Source organism: Ammospiza nelsoni, chromosome 11 (genome assembly GCF_027579445.1).
Source record: "Ammospiza nelsoni isolate bAmmNel1 chromosome 11, bAmmNel1.pri, whole genome shotgun sequence".
Lineage (NCBI taxonomy): Eukaryota > Metazoa > Chordata > Aves > Passeriformes > Passerellidae > Ammospiza > Ammospiza nelsoni.
Window position 1 is genome coordinate 18,345,669 of NC_080643.1, and position 15,667 is coordinate 18,361,335.

The 15,667-nt window shown below is 43.4% G+C and overlaps 1 protein-coding gene across 2 annotated transcripts in view; it reads left to right on the forward strand.

The window, feature by feature from the left end:
- Positions 1 to 15,667, forward strand: part of SLC6A1 (solute carrier family 6 member 1) — a 73,831-nt gene that overhangs the window by 40,175 nt on the left and 17,989 nt on the right. For both annotated transcript variants that reach the window (XM_059480004.1, XM_059480003.1), the window contains exons 2-4: positions 11,546 to 11,959; positions 13,226 to 13,357; positions 14,656 to 14,756. In XM_059480004.1, coding sequence (XP_059335987.1) covers positions 11,725 to 11,959; positions 13,226 to 13,357; positions 14,656 to 14,756 — 468 coding nt within the window. In that variant the 5' untranslated portion in view covers positions 11,546 to 11,724. The remainder of the gene's footprint in view (positions 1 to 11,545; positions 11,960 to 13,225; positions 13,358 to 14,655; positions 14,757 to 15,667) is intronic.

A 15,667-nucleotide genomic window follows, 5' to 3' on the forward strand; every position in this document is an offset into this window, starting at 1 on the left:
TTTGTACCAGGAGAGCTACAGAAAATGATAAATCTCATCACTGAACTGGACTTGGGCAGTAAATACCTGTTCTTTGGGCTCTCAGTTCCACAGATGCCTCCTCAGGAATCTCTGCATGCCACAGAAATTTGGACAGTTCTGGTGATGTTTTGTGGCTTTTGGGTTTCATCTTTATTTTCTCCTTGCATGTGAAGATTGGAAGACAAAGCTTTTCCTTCCTGGGGGTGGTGGGCCTGTTTCCAAGGCACAGTTAAATATAATATCCTTGTGATTTCTTTGGATTCCTGTGGCAATTTGTGCATCCCATGAGAGCCAGACAAGTGCTATAGGAAGGCTGCTACCCTAAATTTAAGGAGAGGCAAAGAGGGGTTATTTTTAGGAAACTATTTTCTTTCTTTGCCTCACATGCAGGCTCTGCTGTGTGGCTAGAGAGGAAATTTGTTTCCTTAGGGGTGAAAGCAGAGGAGCTTTCATGGGCTGTCTTAGAGCCTGAGGGGGAATTGTCTGGCAGGGAGGGACCTGGGGGTGCTGGGGACAGTGGCTGGACATGAACCCAGCTGTGCCCAGGGGTGCAGGAGGCCCAGGGCTGGGTCAGGCATGGAGAGGCCACAGGAGCAGGGCAGGGATTGTCCCCGGAGCTGGCCCTGCTGAGGCACCACCCCAAACCCTGGGGTCACTTTGGGGCCCCTCACAAGAGGGACCCGGAGGGGCTGGAGGGGTCCAGGGCAGGGAATGAAGCTGGGAAGGGGCTGAGGGAGCTGGGAAGGGGCTGAGCCTGGAGAAAAGGAGGCTCAGGGGGGACCCTGTGGCTCTGCACAGCTCCTGACAGGAGGGGACAGCCAGGGTCGGGCTGTGCATACCCAGGAACAGGGACAGGAGAAGGAAAAATGGCCTCAAGTTACCCCAGGGCAGATTCAGATTAGGGATTTGGGAAAATTTCATAACTAAAACGTTGTCCTGCACCGGCAGAGGCTGCCCAGGAAAGAGTCTGAGCCACATCCCTGAAGGGATTTAAGGGATGTGCAGATGTGGGGACAGAGGTGCACGGTGGGCTTGGCAGGGCTGGGTTGGTCAGGGGTGGGTGTGAGGATCTCACAGGGCTTTTCCAGCCTCACTGATTCCATGACAGTTCTGTCAACTCCCAACACCTTCCTGTCTTTTCTCCACATTGTGGGGAAAGGAGGGACAGAGGGAAATCCATTGGCCTCTTCTGCTGCTCCTTCCCAGCTTTGTCTCACCCTTGTTTGACTCAGCTCTGTCTCCCCACTCCAGTGGCTCCTTCCTTGGAAAACTTGGTGCTCAAAGTCTCAACTTCCCTCCTGCCTGGCTCCTTGGGCCTGAGGCTGCCCACAGCAGGAATTGCCTCAGGAATTGACCCTCAGAACTGGCTCTGGCAGCCCACAGCTGGATGTGCCCCACAGCTGGATCTGCCTTCCACCCTGACCCCCAAAGTGGCCCCTTCCTCCCATCTGGGGCTCCCTTTGGCTCCTCTGGCTGCTGCTGGAGATGCTCTTTGGGGCATTTAGGGACCAGGTGAAGGTGCTCTATGGGGGATTTAGGACCAGGTGAAGATGCTCTTTGGGGAATTTAGGACCAGGTGAAGATACTCTTTGGAGGGTTTAGGACCAGGTGAAGATGCTCTATGGGGGATTTAGGACCAGGCTGGGCAGGGAGCACAGCCCATCAGGCTGGGGAGATGGGATCTCATTGAGCTCCTCCTCAGCTGCAAAGATCAGAGGAGGTGGCGATGTCTGAAACCTGAACATGGGCTCCCCTCTGCCAGGCTTTAACTGAGCCACATCCTCCCCTTTTTCCTTCTTGTGCTGCTCTTTGGAGATCAGATTGCACCAAGGAACTGGACTCAGATGGGACTGGATTCTCCACATCCATGCAAAATTTGTTTTAAATAAAAATAGTTGCTGGATTTAGCTTGGCTCTGCCATCCTGCTTGGACTTGGTGTAGACTTGCATGATCACATGAAATAACTGAAACAGTAAATTAACCTGGAACCTCAGCTTGCAGGAGCAGCAGGCAGTAGAACAGGTTAGAATTGATTTTGGAATAGCAGAACTTGTCCAAGTTGTTCCAATACCTCCTTTCTGGGCTGTGACACCTGCCTCAGATTGGAGCCTTCCCTGCTTTTAGTGTGTCCTGGGTGGAGAAGGGCAAAGCTGCCTTGGAACTGTTGGGGTTTGGATCAGTAGAGAATTAATTGAGAAGAGCTTTCTCTGCTGTTTAACCATGGTGGTGCCTTGTCCTGATGAATATTTGGCCACCAGTCTGCAGCATTTTTGCCTGTGCACTGAGCCCTCCCTCGAGCCCAGCCCTGCCCTGTTGGGCTCCTTTCTGCAGGGCTTGGGGCCCAGATGTGCACAGGGATCTGACTTTGAGGTTCTGGTGCCTTTCCTGTCAGCACGGATTGGATTAAAAAGCTGTTTCAGAAGAGAGAAGGTTTTCCCAGGTTTAACTCTGCAGTTCTGGTTATTTCACAAATTTGTGCTCTTTGGGGTTTGATGAGGGGATGTTTTACAGGTGACTTTGGAACCAGCGAGCTGGGATTTCCACAAGTGAGCACTGGATCCCTGCTCTTGAGAAGTTTCAGGCACCCAAAATGGACAATTCTGCTTTTCTGTACACTAACATTCATACAGACATGTAAAAAATCAGTTTTCACATCCTACTTTAGGCACCACAGTCTGCAGAGTGCATCTGATGCATTTCCTTCCACTGCCCACCTTCCTGGCCCCATCCTGAGCAGAAATGTTTGCACAGCTGGTCATGCACAAATAGATATTTTGTTTGTTTTGGTCATGCACAAATAGAGATTTTGTTGGTTTTGGTCATGCAAAAATAGATAGAGATTTTGTTGGTTTTGGCCATGCACAAATAGACAGAGATTTTGGTAGTTTGGGGCATGCACAAATAGAGATTTTGTTGGTTTTGGTCATGCACAAACTGAGATTTCCCTGCCTTTTGCTGCCACAAGCAAGAGAACCTGTGAGAGATGACAGCAATATTGCTGTTCACTTCCATGAGCTCAGCTCCTCCAATCCACTTCTGTGCAGCCCAGGAGAGAGAAAACTGTCTTTGTGCGGTGGCCCTGCCTTTGTGGCAGTTTCCCCGGCAGTGGCCATGCCCTGGGCTGCTATGTGAGCTTGGCTCTGCCCCAGGCCATTCCTGCCCAGCTGGGATCCTGCTGCAGATCCTTGCAGCCCTTGGCTCAGGAGCCCTAGTAACTGAAGTCAAGGAGGCTCCTTTGTGCCCTGAGGAATGTGGTGGGAAGCTGCTGTGCCCTTCCTGGATGTCTTGGTTTGGAAAGACAGGAGTCTGCTAAGGAAGGCAGGAGCCTCTCCTGAAATGGAGAATGTAAACCCTCCCCATCTCCCCGAATTGCTATAAATTTTAAATTAAGGGGCTCTCAGGCAAAAAATATGGGAGCAGGAAATAACAGTTTAACAGGGAAAATAAAAAAAATAAAAGGATAAAATGAACAATGCAGTACACTCGAACAGCACTGACAGAGTCAGAACCCAACCTGACACCCTGTGGGTCAGGCTGTTGGTGGCAGTCCCATTGGAAATGTGGCTCAGCCCTCCTGCAGTGTCAGGGGTGGTTCTGCTGGAGCAAGGGGGTTCCTGTAGAGAAGGATGCATTCTTCCTCTGAAGATCCAGTGGGAAGAGAGGCAGCTGCTGTTCCTCTGTGGAATCCCATAGAGAAGCCGTGCTGGTGTCTGAAACCTCTGGATTATATCTGGGTAGCAATGCTTGGCTCCTCCCTCTGGATTATATCTGGGTAGCAATGCTTGGCTCCTCCCTCTGGATTATATCTGGGTAGCAATGCTTGGCTCCTCCCTCTGGATTATATCTGGGTAGCAATGCTTGGCTCCTCCCTCTGGGCTCACATCTCCCAATGGGATGCTGTAGTTCTTATCAGCCATGCAGTGACATTCAGTAGCTGTTATCAGCAATGTCCCCTCCGGAGGGAGGAGTGAATGTGGTCACTCAGAGAGAGAGATAAGGCAAACTGCCCACTTGACAAAGGGAATCTGCCATACAGATGGGAATGGAAAATGTCTTGCATTGAATCTTCAACACTCAGGGCTGGCCTGAAGGGATGGGGCAGCAAAGGCAGAGTTGTTTAAGGGATTTCTCCATCCTCTCCCCACAAAGGCAGCGGGTGCTGTACCTGCTCTGCTGCCTGACAGCTGCAGTTTGTATTTCCTCCTGCCCAGGCCAGCCCATGGAGCTTACATAAGTGTCTTTCTGTCCCATTCCATGTCAGAGCAATTTGAAATTTAAATCCCAGTGCTGTGGGATAGTGCCTAATGTGATTAGAGAGCGTGTACCCAGGGTCTTTGTGCTGCACTGCCCGTTCTTCCAGGTTTCTGTAAGTCATAAAGCACTGCAGTGTATGGAGAGCGTGGATTGCAGGTTAGACTCCACTTCTGCTGTTGTAATTTATTACCATTATTTCTTAGGCTTGGGAAAAGTTACTTTTCATAGTTTGGAAAAACCCCTAATTTCCAAACTGGAACTGAAGTATTTGTTCATTGTCTGAAGCTGATGTGCTGTGTGCCCATAAATGCACAAATGTCCATGTATGAGCCAGTGCCAGTAACAGCTGGAAGGATGGCACCAGCAGTGGTGGGGCAGCAAACTGCTCAATCCCCACCTGCATCCTCTAAAAGCAGCCTCTGCTGAGGCTCTGGGTTTGCTGCTGCCAAGGTTTGGGATACCTGTGCTATGTGCAGTGGTTGTGTTGTGGCATAAAGTGCAGCACATCCCCGGGTGATTGTTTGAAGCACTGTTTTCAATGCATTTTAACATAAAAAGCCCCAGGCTGCCTGCCAGGCATACATCACCCTTGACACAAATGTGCTGGGCTGCCTTAGGAAGTGCTGAAACAGGTCTGGGCTCCTTCCTCCAGGAGGTTCCTGCTTTATTCATGAAGATTTCCTAACTAACCCTCTGGTTTGTCTTTGTCACAAAGTCCTGCACTGGGCTGTTTCTCTGTGCACTCAGCAGAGGATGTAAAACCCTGCAGAGCCTGGGAGGGCTTGGGCAGCAGGACAGGCTCCATGCCCAGCACTCACCTGTGGGACCTGTTTGGAGATCTCAGGGGCTCAATTCCTGCTCCTCTCACCCTGTCCCTCTCAATCCCTATTCTTTTCAATCCCTGCTCATGCAATCCCTGTCCCTCTCAATCCTTGTTCCTGCAATCCCTGTTCTTCTCAATGCCTGTCCTTCTCAATCCCTGTCCCCACAATCCCTGTTTCTCCAATCCCTGTCCCCTCAATCCCTGTTCCTGCAATCCCTGCTCCTCTCAATCCCTGCCCCCTCAATCCCTGTCCTCTCAATCCCTGCCCTCTCACCCTGTCCCTCTCAATCCCTGTTCCTGCAATTCCTGTTCCTCCAACCCCTGTTTTCTCAATCCCTGTTCCTGCAATCCCTTTCCTTCTCAATCCCTGTCCCTCTCAATCCCTGTCCTCTCAATCCCTGTTCCTGCAACCCTTGTCCCCTCAATCCCTGTCCTCTCAATCCCTGTCCCCTCAATCCCTGTCCCCTCAATCCCTGTCCTCTCAATCCCTGTCCTCTCAATCCCTGTCCCCTCAATCCCTGTTCCTGCAATCCCTGTCCCTCCTGTCTTTGTTGCTCCATTCTAACTCAGGCCAGATTCCTGGGAGCAGGAATTTCTTCCTCATGATGAACCAAACCAGAGATGTGCTGTAGATCTCTTCAAGCAGCGTTGAGTTGTTGGAGGGAGATTTTATGTTGGTTTGGGTTTTTCCCACTCATCCTCAACACATTCAGCCTCTCCCAATACTTGGAAAGTCTGCTCATGGCAAAGCCCAACCCAAACACAAACTGCAGCAACAAGAACAAATCTAATCTAGTGCAGGGCTGTTTGTAAAGTCCCAGGACACCCTGGTGGGCTTTTTTTTCCATCCAGGCTGTGTTGGTTGAAAGGATCCACGATCAATTCTGGCTGTTGAGCAGCAGATGGAGCTGCCAAACTGCACATCTGGGGCTGCACCTGCAGCTGGCTGCAGCCACCCACGCATGGCCCTGCAGAAGGAGCGCAGCTCCCAGTTTCAGGGTGCTCTCCCTGGAGGAGCCCCCTTTTGCCACCACCATTATCCCAATTTCCTCCTGCATCAGCAAATGCCTTTTCTGGAATGCTGAGTACAGCTGGGAGTGCTGGGGTTGGGTCCACGACACTGGACAGGCGTGGGATGTGGAAAAATGGGAGATATCTGCACACAGAGGATGCAGGCAGAGATGGATTTTCCCTCTCTGAGTCCCACCATGACCCCAATTTCCTCCTGCATCGTGAAATGCCTTTCCTGGAATGCTGACCACAGCTGGGAGTGGTAGGGTTGGGTCCAGGACACTGGACAGGCATGGGATGTAGAAAACTGGGTTTAAAAAGGAGATATCTGCACACAGGGCTTGTGAGAATGCAAGCAGAGATGGATTTTCCCTCTCTGAGTCCCACCCTTATCCCAATTTCCTCCTGCATTGGGAAATGCCTTTCCTGGAATGCTGAGAGTGGTGGGGTTGGGTCCAGAACACTGGACAGGCATGGGATGTGGAAAACTGGGTTTAAAAAGGAGATATCTGCACGCAGGGCTTGTGAGGACACAGGCAGAGATGGATTTTCCTCTCTGAGGCCCACCCTGAAGTGGAACAGACAGAAAGGAAGGTCACAAGCACCATCCTTTTTCTCTCCTCACCCCAACCACACCTACAGCTGATTTTCTACAGCTTCCAGCCAAAAACTTCTTTTAATAGTTGCACATGGCTTTATAATCATGTAATGATCAAAAATGACAATTCAAAGAAAAACACAGCCTTTACATTTTATTTTATATTTTTTTTACTTTAACTTTCAGTTGGAACCTCAATTCCCCCTTCAAAAAATGTGTAAATAAAATTGTTGTTGATCTCTGCCTGAGCTTGTGCCCAGTGTTGCCAACACAAAGTGCAACTTCTTCACCCTGGCCAGTGTTTCATGTGCTGCACCTCTGGTTTGAGCACTGGGTGACAAAAAGGAGTTATCAAGAGAAAACAGACAATAAATTGGTTGTGGATGGGTCACAGAAGACATGAAAAGCTTTATTTCAGTAGGTTTTTTCCAGCTGTGTAAGCGTGCAGGAGCCACAAGCACTTCAAAAATGATTAAAATACCCCTGGTATTTTTATAATCCATATTTTTCATAATCCATCTTTGCTTCCTTGATTATTGTTTTATTTAGCTTTTGGAAGTGTACCTAGCAACAGCAATGGTGTTTTAAAAGTTTAAAATGGTTGGGAACAGAAATGAGGAGTGGCCATTGCAGGCTGCCATCTCACTGTGCTGACAATTTCAGCTTTGTCAAACATTTGTCTTACATTAACAGCTAATTATAACCACATGTAAAACTTGACATCATTACCCAGGATTAAGTGCCATTGCTTGATCTGATTTATTGTTTAATTCCTTTGGGAGCATTTCAGGGAAAGGTGTTTCAGATAAGAGAACTTTCTAATTTCACTACAAATCCACTGTTAATGGTGGCAACTGCTGTTTCTTGATTTACCTTTTTATAATTTCTTTCTGCAGATTCTTAAGAGATCTCTAGGGACAAAATATACTCAGAGAGATTATTTTGGTTAATGGCCAACAGTCTAAATTTATCATTTATTCACTATTAAACATGGCAACTTCTATCACTTGGTTGGTATTTCTTGAATTCTTTTTAGTGTAGACTTATAAGAGATCTATAGGGAAAAAGGATTATAAGTGGTCTTGGAGATTGTTTTGGATTAATACTGAACTTTCTAAATTCACTAGTAGCCCATTATTAAAGATGACAACTGCTATTAGTTGAAATTGTTTTTAAATTAATTTTGCAGACTTGTAAGAGATCTATAGGAAAAATTATAATAAGTGGGTCTTACTTGCTATTGCTTTGGTTAATAGTGAACATTCTAAATTCAGTTTTAATCCACTATTAAAGATGGCAACTGCTATTAGTTGAAATTATTACATTCTTTCTGTAGACCTGTAAGGGATCTATAGGGACAAAATGTAATCAGTGCACACTGGAGGTTGTTTTGGATTAACAGTGAACTTTTAAAATTGACTGTTTAATTTACCATTAAAGGTGGCAAGTGATACTTCTTAATTTTTTTTTAATTCTTTCTGTAGACACAAAAGAAATTAATAGGGACAAATATAAGGAATGGGTCTTGGAGATTGTTTTGGTTTAATAGTAAATGTTCTAATGTTTTGGATTAATAGGAAATGTTCTAAATTTATTATTAATCCATTATAAAAGATGGCAGCTGCTATTTATTTTTTTTTAAATTCTTTTGTCTGTAGACTCATAGAAAATCTAGAAAAAATATAATAAATGGGTCTTGGAGATTGTTTTCGTTACTAGTGAACACTCTACATCCACTATTAATGGTGGCAACTGCTATTCCTTGATTATTTTTTTAATTCTTTCTGTAGATTCCTAGGAGATCTATAGGAAAAATTATAATCAGTGGGTCTTGGAGATTGTTTTGGATTAATATTGAATGTTCTAAACACACTATTAATCCACTGTAAAGGGTGGCAACTGCTGTTTCTTGATTTATTTTTTTTTAATTCTTTCTGTAAACTCATAAGAGATTTATAGGTACAAAGTATAATAAGTGGATCTTGGAGATTGTTTTGTATTAATAGTGAACTCTCTAAATCTACTATTAATGGGGGCAACAGCTATGCTTGATCTGTTTTTTTCTTTTTTTTTAATTATTTCTGTAGACTTGTAAGAGATATATAGGGATGAAATATAATCAGTGGGTGTCAGTGATTGTTTTGGATTAATTGTGGATGTTCTAAATTCACTATTAATCCACTATTAAAGATGGCAACTGCTATTCCTTGTTTTTTTTTTTTTTATTCTTTTTTCTTTAGACTTGTAAGTGATCTACAGGGACAAAATATAATAAATGGGTCTCAGAGATCACTTTGGATTAATTGTGAGCGTTCTAAATTCACTATTAATCCACTATTAAAGGTGGCAACTGTTATTCCTTGGGGTTTGGGTTTTTTAAATTCTTTTTTCTGTAGACTCACAGAAGATCTATAGGGACAAAATACAATCTGTGGGTCTTGGAGATTGTTTTGGATTAACAGTGAACTTTTAAAATTTACTCTTTGCTATTTCTTGATTTTTTTTTTAATTCTTTTCTCTGTAGACTCATAGGCAATCCATAGGAAAGAATATAATAAATGTGTCTTGGAGATTGTTTTGGATTAGTCGTGGACATTCTAAATTCAGTATTAACCCACTATTAAAGATGGCAACTGCTATTCCTTGGTTGGTTCTTTTTTTTTAATTCTTTTCTTTGTAGATTCATAGGCAAACCATAGGAAAAAAGATAATAAATGGGTTTTGGAGATTGTTTTGGATAACCTCTGAATGTTCTAAGTTCAGTATTCCCATTATTAAAGGTGGCAACTGCTATTCCTTGGTTTAGTTTTCTTTTAAATTCTTTCCTCTGTAGACTCATAGGTGATCCATAGAAAAAAAATACAATAAATGGGTCTTGGAGATTGTTTTGGTAACATCGCAGTGAACGTTCTAAATTCAGTATTAACCCACTATTAAAGGTAGCAACTGCTATTCCTTGGTTTGGTTTTTTAAATTCTTTTTTCTGTAGACTCATAGAAGATCTATAGGGACAAAATACAATCCGTGGGTCTTGGAGATTGTTTTGGATTAACAGTGAACTTTTAAAATTTATTGTTAACCTACTATTAAAGGTGCCAACTGCTATTTCTTGATTATCTTTAAATTCTTTTTTCTATAGACTCATAAGAGATCTATAGGAAAGAATAAAATAAATGGGTCTTGGAGATTGTTTTGGATTAGTCCTGAACATTCCAAATTCAGCATTAACCCACTATTAAAGGTGGCAACTGCTGTTCCCTGGGGTTTGTTTTTCTGTAGACTCATGAGCAATCTATAGGAAACAATATAATAAATGGCTCTTGGAGATTGTTTTGGTTTAGCCATGAATGTTCTAAGTTCAGCATTCCCACTATTAAAGGTGGCAACTGCTATTCCTTGGTTGGTTCTTTTTTTTAATTCTTTTCTTTGTAGACTCATAGGCGATCCATAGGAAAAAATATAATAAATGTGTCTTGGAGATTGTTTTGGATTAGGTGTGAACATTCCAAATTCAGTATTAACCCACTATTAAAGGTGACAACTGCTATTTCATGTTTGTTTTTTTTTTTTTTATTCTATTTTCTGTAAACTCATAGGAATTCTACAGGGGGAAAATACAATCCATGGGTCTTAGAGATTTGGGGTTAACAGTGAACTTTAAAATTTACTGTTAACCCACTATTAATAGTGGCAATTGCTATTCCTGGGTTTAGTTTTCTTTTAAATTCTTTCCTCTGTAGACTCATAGGTAATCCATAGAAAAAAATACAATAAATGGGTCTTGGAGATTGTTTTGTTAACATCACAGTGAGCGTTCTAAATTCAGTACTAACCCACTATTAAAGGTAGCAACTGCTATTCCTTGGTTTGGTTTTTTTAAATTCTTTTTTCTGTAGACTCATAGAAGATCTATAGGGACAAAATACAATCCGTGGGTCTTGGAGATTGTTTTGGATTAGTCACGAACATTCCAAATTCAGAATTAACCCACTATTTTAAGGGTGGCAACTGCTATTCTGTGGGTTTGGTTTCTTTTTTTTAATTCTTTTTTCTGTAAACTCATAAGCAATCCATAGGAAAGAATATGTAAATGGGTCTTGGAGATTATTTTGGATTAGTTATGATCATTCCAAATTCAGCATTAACCCACTATCAAAGGTGGCAACTGCTATTCCTTGGGGTTTTTGAATTCTTTCTTCTGTATACTCATAGGGGATACATAGAAAAAAATACAATAAATGAGTCTTGGAGATTGTTTTGGTAACATCACAGTGAAAGTTCTAAATTCGGTATTAAGCCACTATTAAAGGTGGCAACTGCTACTCCTTGGTTTGTGGTTTTGTTAAATCCTTTTCTCTGTAGACTCATAGGTGACCCATAGGAAAAAATATAATAAATGTGTCGTGGAGATTGTTTTGGTAACATGGCAGTGGACATTCTAAATTCAGTATTCCCTCTATTAAAGGTGGCAGCCGCTATTCCTTGGTTTGTTTGTTTTTAAATTCTTTTTTCTGTAGACTCACAGAAGATCTATCATAAAATAGATCTATCAAAAAATATCATAAATGGGTTTTGGAGATTGTTTTGGATTAGTGTGGACATTCCAAATTCAGTATTCCCATTACTAAAGGTGGCAACTGCTATTACTTGGTTTAGTTTTCTTTTAAATTCTTTCTTCTGTAAACTCATGGGCGATCCATGGGGAAAAGTTCCAACCCGTGGATTTTAGGGCTTGTTTTGTAGGGATTGGTGGGTGCAGCCCCATCCCCTAGAGCAGGGCCCGTTCCTCCCACGATCCCGTGTCCATGTGTCTGAGTGTGTCCCTGGTGTCGCGCAGGTGGCTCCGGGGCGCGCTGAGGCTCCGCGCGGCGGCTCCGCGGGCCGGCCCTGCGCTCGCCGTCGCTCCCTGGTGCATCGGGTGGATCGCCACGAGCCGCAAAGCTGCTGTCCACGTGGACTGGTGCTGACATCTCCCGCCCCGCCGCCGCCAGAGCCTCGCCTGCCAAGCCCAGAGACATGGCCACCAACGGCACCAAAGTGGCGGACGGACAGATCTCCACCGAGGTCGACGCCTCCATCACCAACGACAAGCCCAAAACCTTGGTAGTAAAAGTGCAGAAGAAGAAGACGGACCTTCCAGACCGAGACACTTGGAAAGGGAAATTTGACTTTCTTATGTCCTGTGTAGGTTATGCCATTGGCTTAGGGAATGTGTGGAGATTTCCCTACCTGTGCGGCAAGAATGGCGGAGGTACGTTGGGCGGGTTTGTGGGGTAGGAGTCACCAGCAAAACACCAGCAAATCAAAACCTGGTTTGGAGAGATTTTTCATACATATGGTTGGGGACTTTTTGTTGTTTTTTTGTGGGGTTGCAGGATTTTTTTGAGAAGTTTTTGGGTTGGTTTTTTTTTTGGTTAATTAGTTGGTTTGGTTTATTGGGTGAGGTTGAGGTTGGTTTTATTGGCTTTTTTTTGTTCGTTAGCTATGTTGTTTTTAATAGTTTTTTTGAGTTTTCTGTTTTGTTTGGTCTTTCAGTTTTTGTTGTTTTGGTTTGGGGTTTTGGTCTTTTTGTTTGATTGTTTGCTGTGGAGTCTTTTTTGGTTTTACTTTGTTTTGTATTTTTGGGTTTTGTTGTTGTTTTGGTTTGGTTTTTTTATTTTTTGTTTGTTTCTTTGCTGTGAGGGGTTTGGGGGGTTTTTGGGGGATTTTCGATTTTTGGTGTTTTGGAGTTTTGTTGTTGCTTTGGTTTAGTTTTTGGGTTTTTTGTTTTGTTTTGGGGGATTTTTTTGTTTTTTTGGTTTGGTTTTTGATTTTTTGGTTGTTTGCTGTAGTGTTTTGGAGCTAGGGTTTTTTGTTGCTTTGTTGTTGTGTTTGTTTTTTGCTTTTTGTTTTGTTTTGTTTTGGGAATTTTATTGTTTTTGTTTTGACTTGGGGTTTTTTTGTTTTGTTTTGTTTTTTTGGTTTTAGTGCTTTCCACTTTTCCAGGAGGTTCAGAGCCATTTTGGATTGTGGAGCTCTGCTTTGAGCTCTGCCCTGAAGTTTATCCTAACTCCGAGCTGTCAGTGGCACTTAAAAGACCATAAAGTATCAGAGCAGAACTAAAGCACGCTGCCCTCCATCCCACCCTGCAGATCCCTCTCTTTTGGGCTGAGTTTTGAGAGGATTTCATGGGGTTTGTAGCTGACTCTGAGCTCTCCATAAAAGGCTGGAAAGCAGCCAGGGCTGGTTAAAGCCTTTGTGCTCTCCGTGAGAGGTGAAGGCAGCAAAGCCCACAGGCTTCTGGATTTCAGCTTTTTACTTCAACAGAAAATATTTAAACTATAGGGAGTTCTGGTTTTCCCTTTATTTTCACCTCTGGAGGTGCTGGTTCAGAAGTACACGTGTGATTTCCACTAAAAGTTACATTTGAGAGGAAAAAATCCCTGTGGGTTTCTTTTCATACGTAACAGGGATGGAAACTGGAAATTCACTTGTGTTTTTCCCCACTGTAACAGGCTTGTTAAAAATTTGTTTTTAGGTGCATTCCTGATTCCCTATTTCCTTACTTTAATTTTTGCTGGAGTGCCACTGTTCCTTTTGGAGTGCTCCCTTGGTCAGTACACATCTATAGGAGGCCTTGGAGTGTGGAAGCTTGCTCCAATGTTCAAAGGTACAGTATGGATTCCAATTCTTTCTCATTTGGTTCCAAATTGCAGAAGTTTCCCAAAATGCCAGGGCAAGGATATTTCTTTGTGCCTTTCATTTATATTTAAACCATGATTTTTCTAGAGAAGACACACTGATTTTCTGATGATTTTGAAACATGCTGGGCTATATTTTTTATTCTCCATTTATTCTCCATTTATTCTCCATTAAAAATAGCATTAGAATTGTAACAAACTTATTTTTGAGCTTCAAAAACTCTTGAGGGTTTCTCTAGAAATGCATGAAGACTATTAAAAATAGCATATCCAGCAGTAGTTGTCTGAGCAGGATTTGATGTGTTCACAGCGATTTGGTAAACTTTGGTAAATTTTTCTGAGCTGACAGAGATTGGCATCAACTGGTTTTTAAACTTAAATTCAAAAGCCAGGCACTTTTGGTAATTTCATGCCAAAATCCTTAAGAAAAACTCACTCCATGCTTTAAGTTTGAGGTTTGATTGGCAGAACCCCAGGGGTTTAAATCTCAATTCTGCACAGACCCACAGACCTCCCAAATGATGATTTTCACCCTTCTAATCCCAAATCCTTTGACACTTCTGAGCTCCTGAGCTGAGTTCTGGCCCAGCAGAGCTGCACGTGGTGTTACAAATTACCTCACCCAGTAGGACTGACAATTAGCACAGGGTGAGCTGAGAGTTTGTTGAGATTGGATTTTGCTCTGGGAGATTTAGCACTGGGAAAACGCAGGGAGATGGAATTGTCTCTCACAGAGAAGTGGTTTTGCTCGAGTTGCTGCTGTTGGTAGGGGTTGGTACAGCCTGGCTTTGCATTATCCTGATTTCTGTGAGCACTTCCTCCAGCTCAGGGTCATGGAATAGTTCAGAACACCCCTGGAGTGTCCACGTGGAGCAGAAGACACCCTCGTGGTGGAGCCCTGGCACGTCTTTGGTCTGGCTGCCAGCAGGCACTCTGATCGTGTCCTGAGTGCCTTGGAACACATTCTCACTGTGTGAGCATCTGCCACCTGCTCCTGTGGGGCTGCTCTGCCAGAGAATGAGCTGATTTAGCTCCTTTTCCTGGGAGTAAAACGTGCCAGGAACTCTCAGCAGGTGGGACTGCACCGCCGAAGGCTGGCAGTGAGCTCACGGATGGCTGAGCCATCACCCAAATAATCACCTCTGTGTAGTGGCCCTGCTGGAACTCTCACTCCTACAACATGTCCCAGTGGTGCCTGCCCCATGTGATGTGTTTGCCCTTCACTTGGAAGTTCCCTTGGTTTTATTTCTCTTTGTTTTCCTTGCAGGTGTGGGGCTGGCTGCTGCAGTCCTGTCCTTTTGGCTAAATATTTACTACATTGTGATTATTTCCTGGGCCATATACTACCTGTATAATTCCTTTACCACTGTAAGTGTGTGTCAGAGGGGATGGGGAATTATTTCTTGGATGTAAAGCCAAGTAAAATATGGATACACCACTAATCTGCCTCAGTGTAGATGTGTGAGGTTAACACAGCATGCACAGAAATCTGTAGGATAATCCATTCTTACTGAAAAAAAAACCCTATTTTGTAAAAATCCCTTTTAGTTTTTTTTTTCTCCACAAGAAATTTAGAGCAGAAAACTGAGCTTACAGGTCAGTCACTCCCCTAAGAAAAATTCTAGTGTACAACTAATTATTTTGTTTCTTCAGTAGCAGCCACACAAACAGGAGTTCTTTGGGAAACAGTATCATTGCAATGTGGCTTCATGATGGAGGGGTTTATTAAAGAAACCCCCATGGAATGGAAGGTCTGTGATTTGATTAGCTCTGAACTTCCATTCATTGTTGTTATTTTTGCTTTGTTTTCTTTCCTGTTTACTTTATTTTTAGCTGCCTTTTTTTCCCCCTCAAGGGTGATTCATCAGCTGAGTAAGTCCTGTCTGATCTGTGGGGTTTGGCCATCCAAGGAAGCATTCTTACATAAGTTGTATATAATTAATGCAGCATTGTTCAATTGTCTCTTCTATAAATTTTGCTCATGCTTGCTTGTTCTTGGCTTTAAAGGATTTTGCCTTGACCAAATTTGCATTAATTACTGTCTGGGAGTGACATGACCATTTCTGCTTTGTTGTCCTCAGAATTGGTATTGATGTGAAAGGTCAGGCAGAGTCTGGAAGTGTTTCTTGTGGCCCGTGTTAAATGAATATTGATTTCTAATTCCCTTGAAGCCTCTTCTCCTTGTGTATAAAGCATGCAGTTCTGTGAGAGGATTTCCCAACAATTACCATCAAAAAGATTATAAATTGTATTTAAATGAGGCTCATTCTAATGGATAC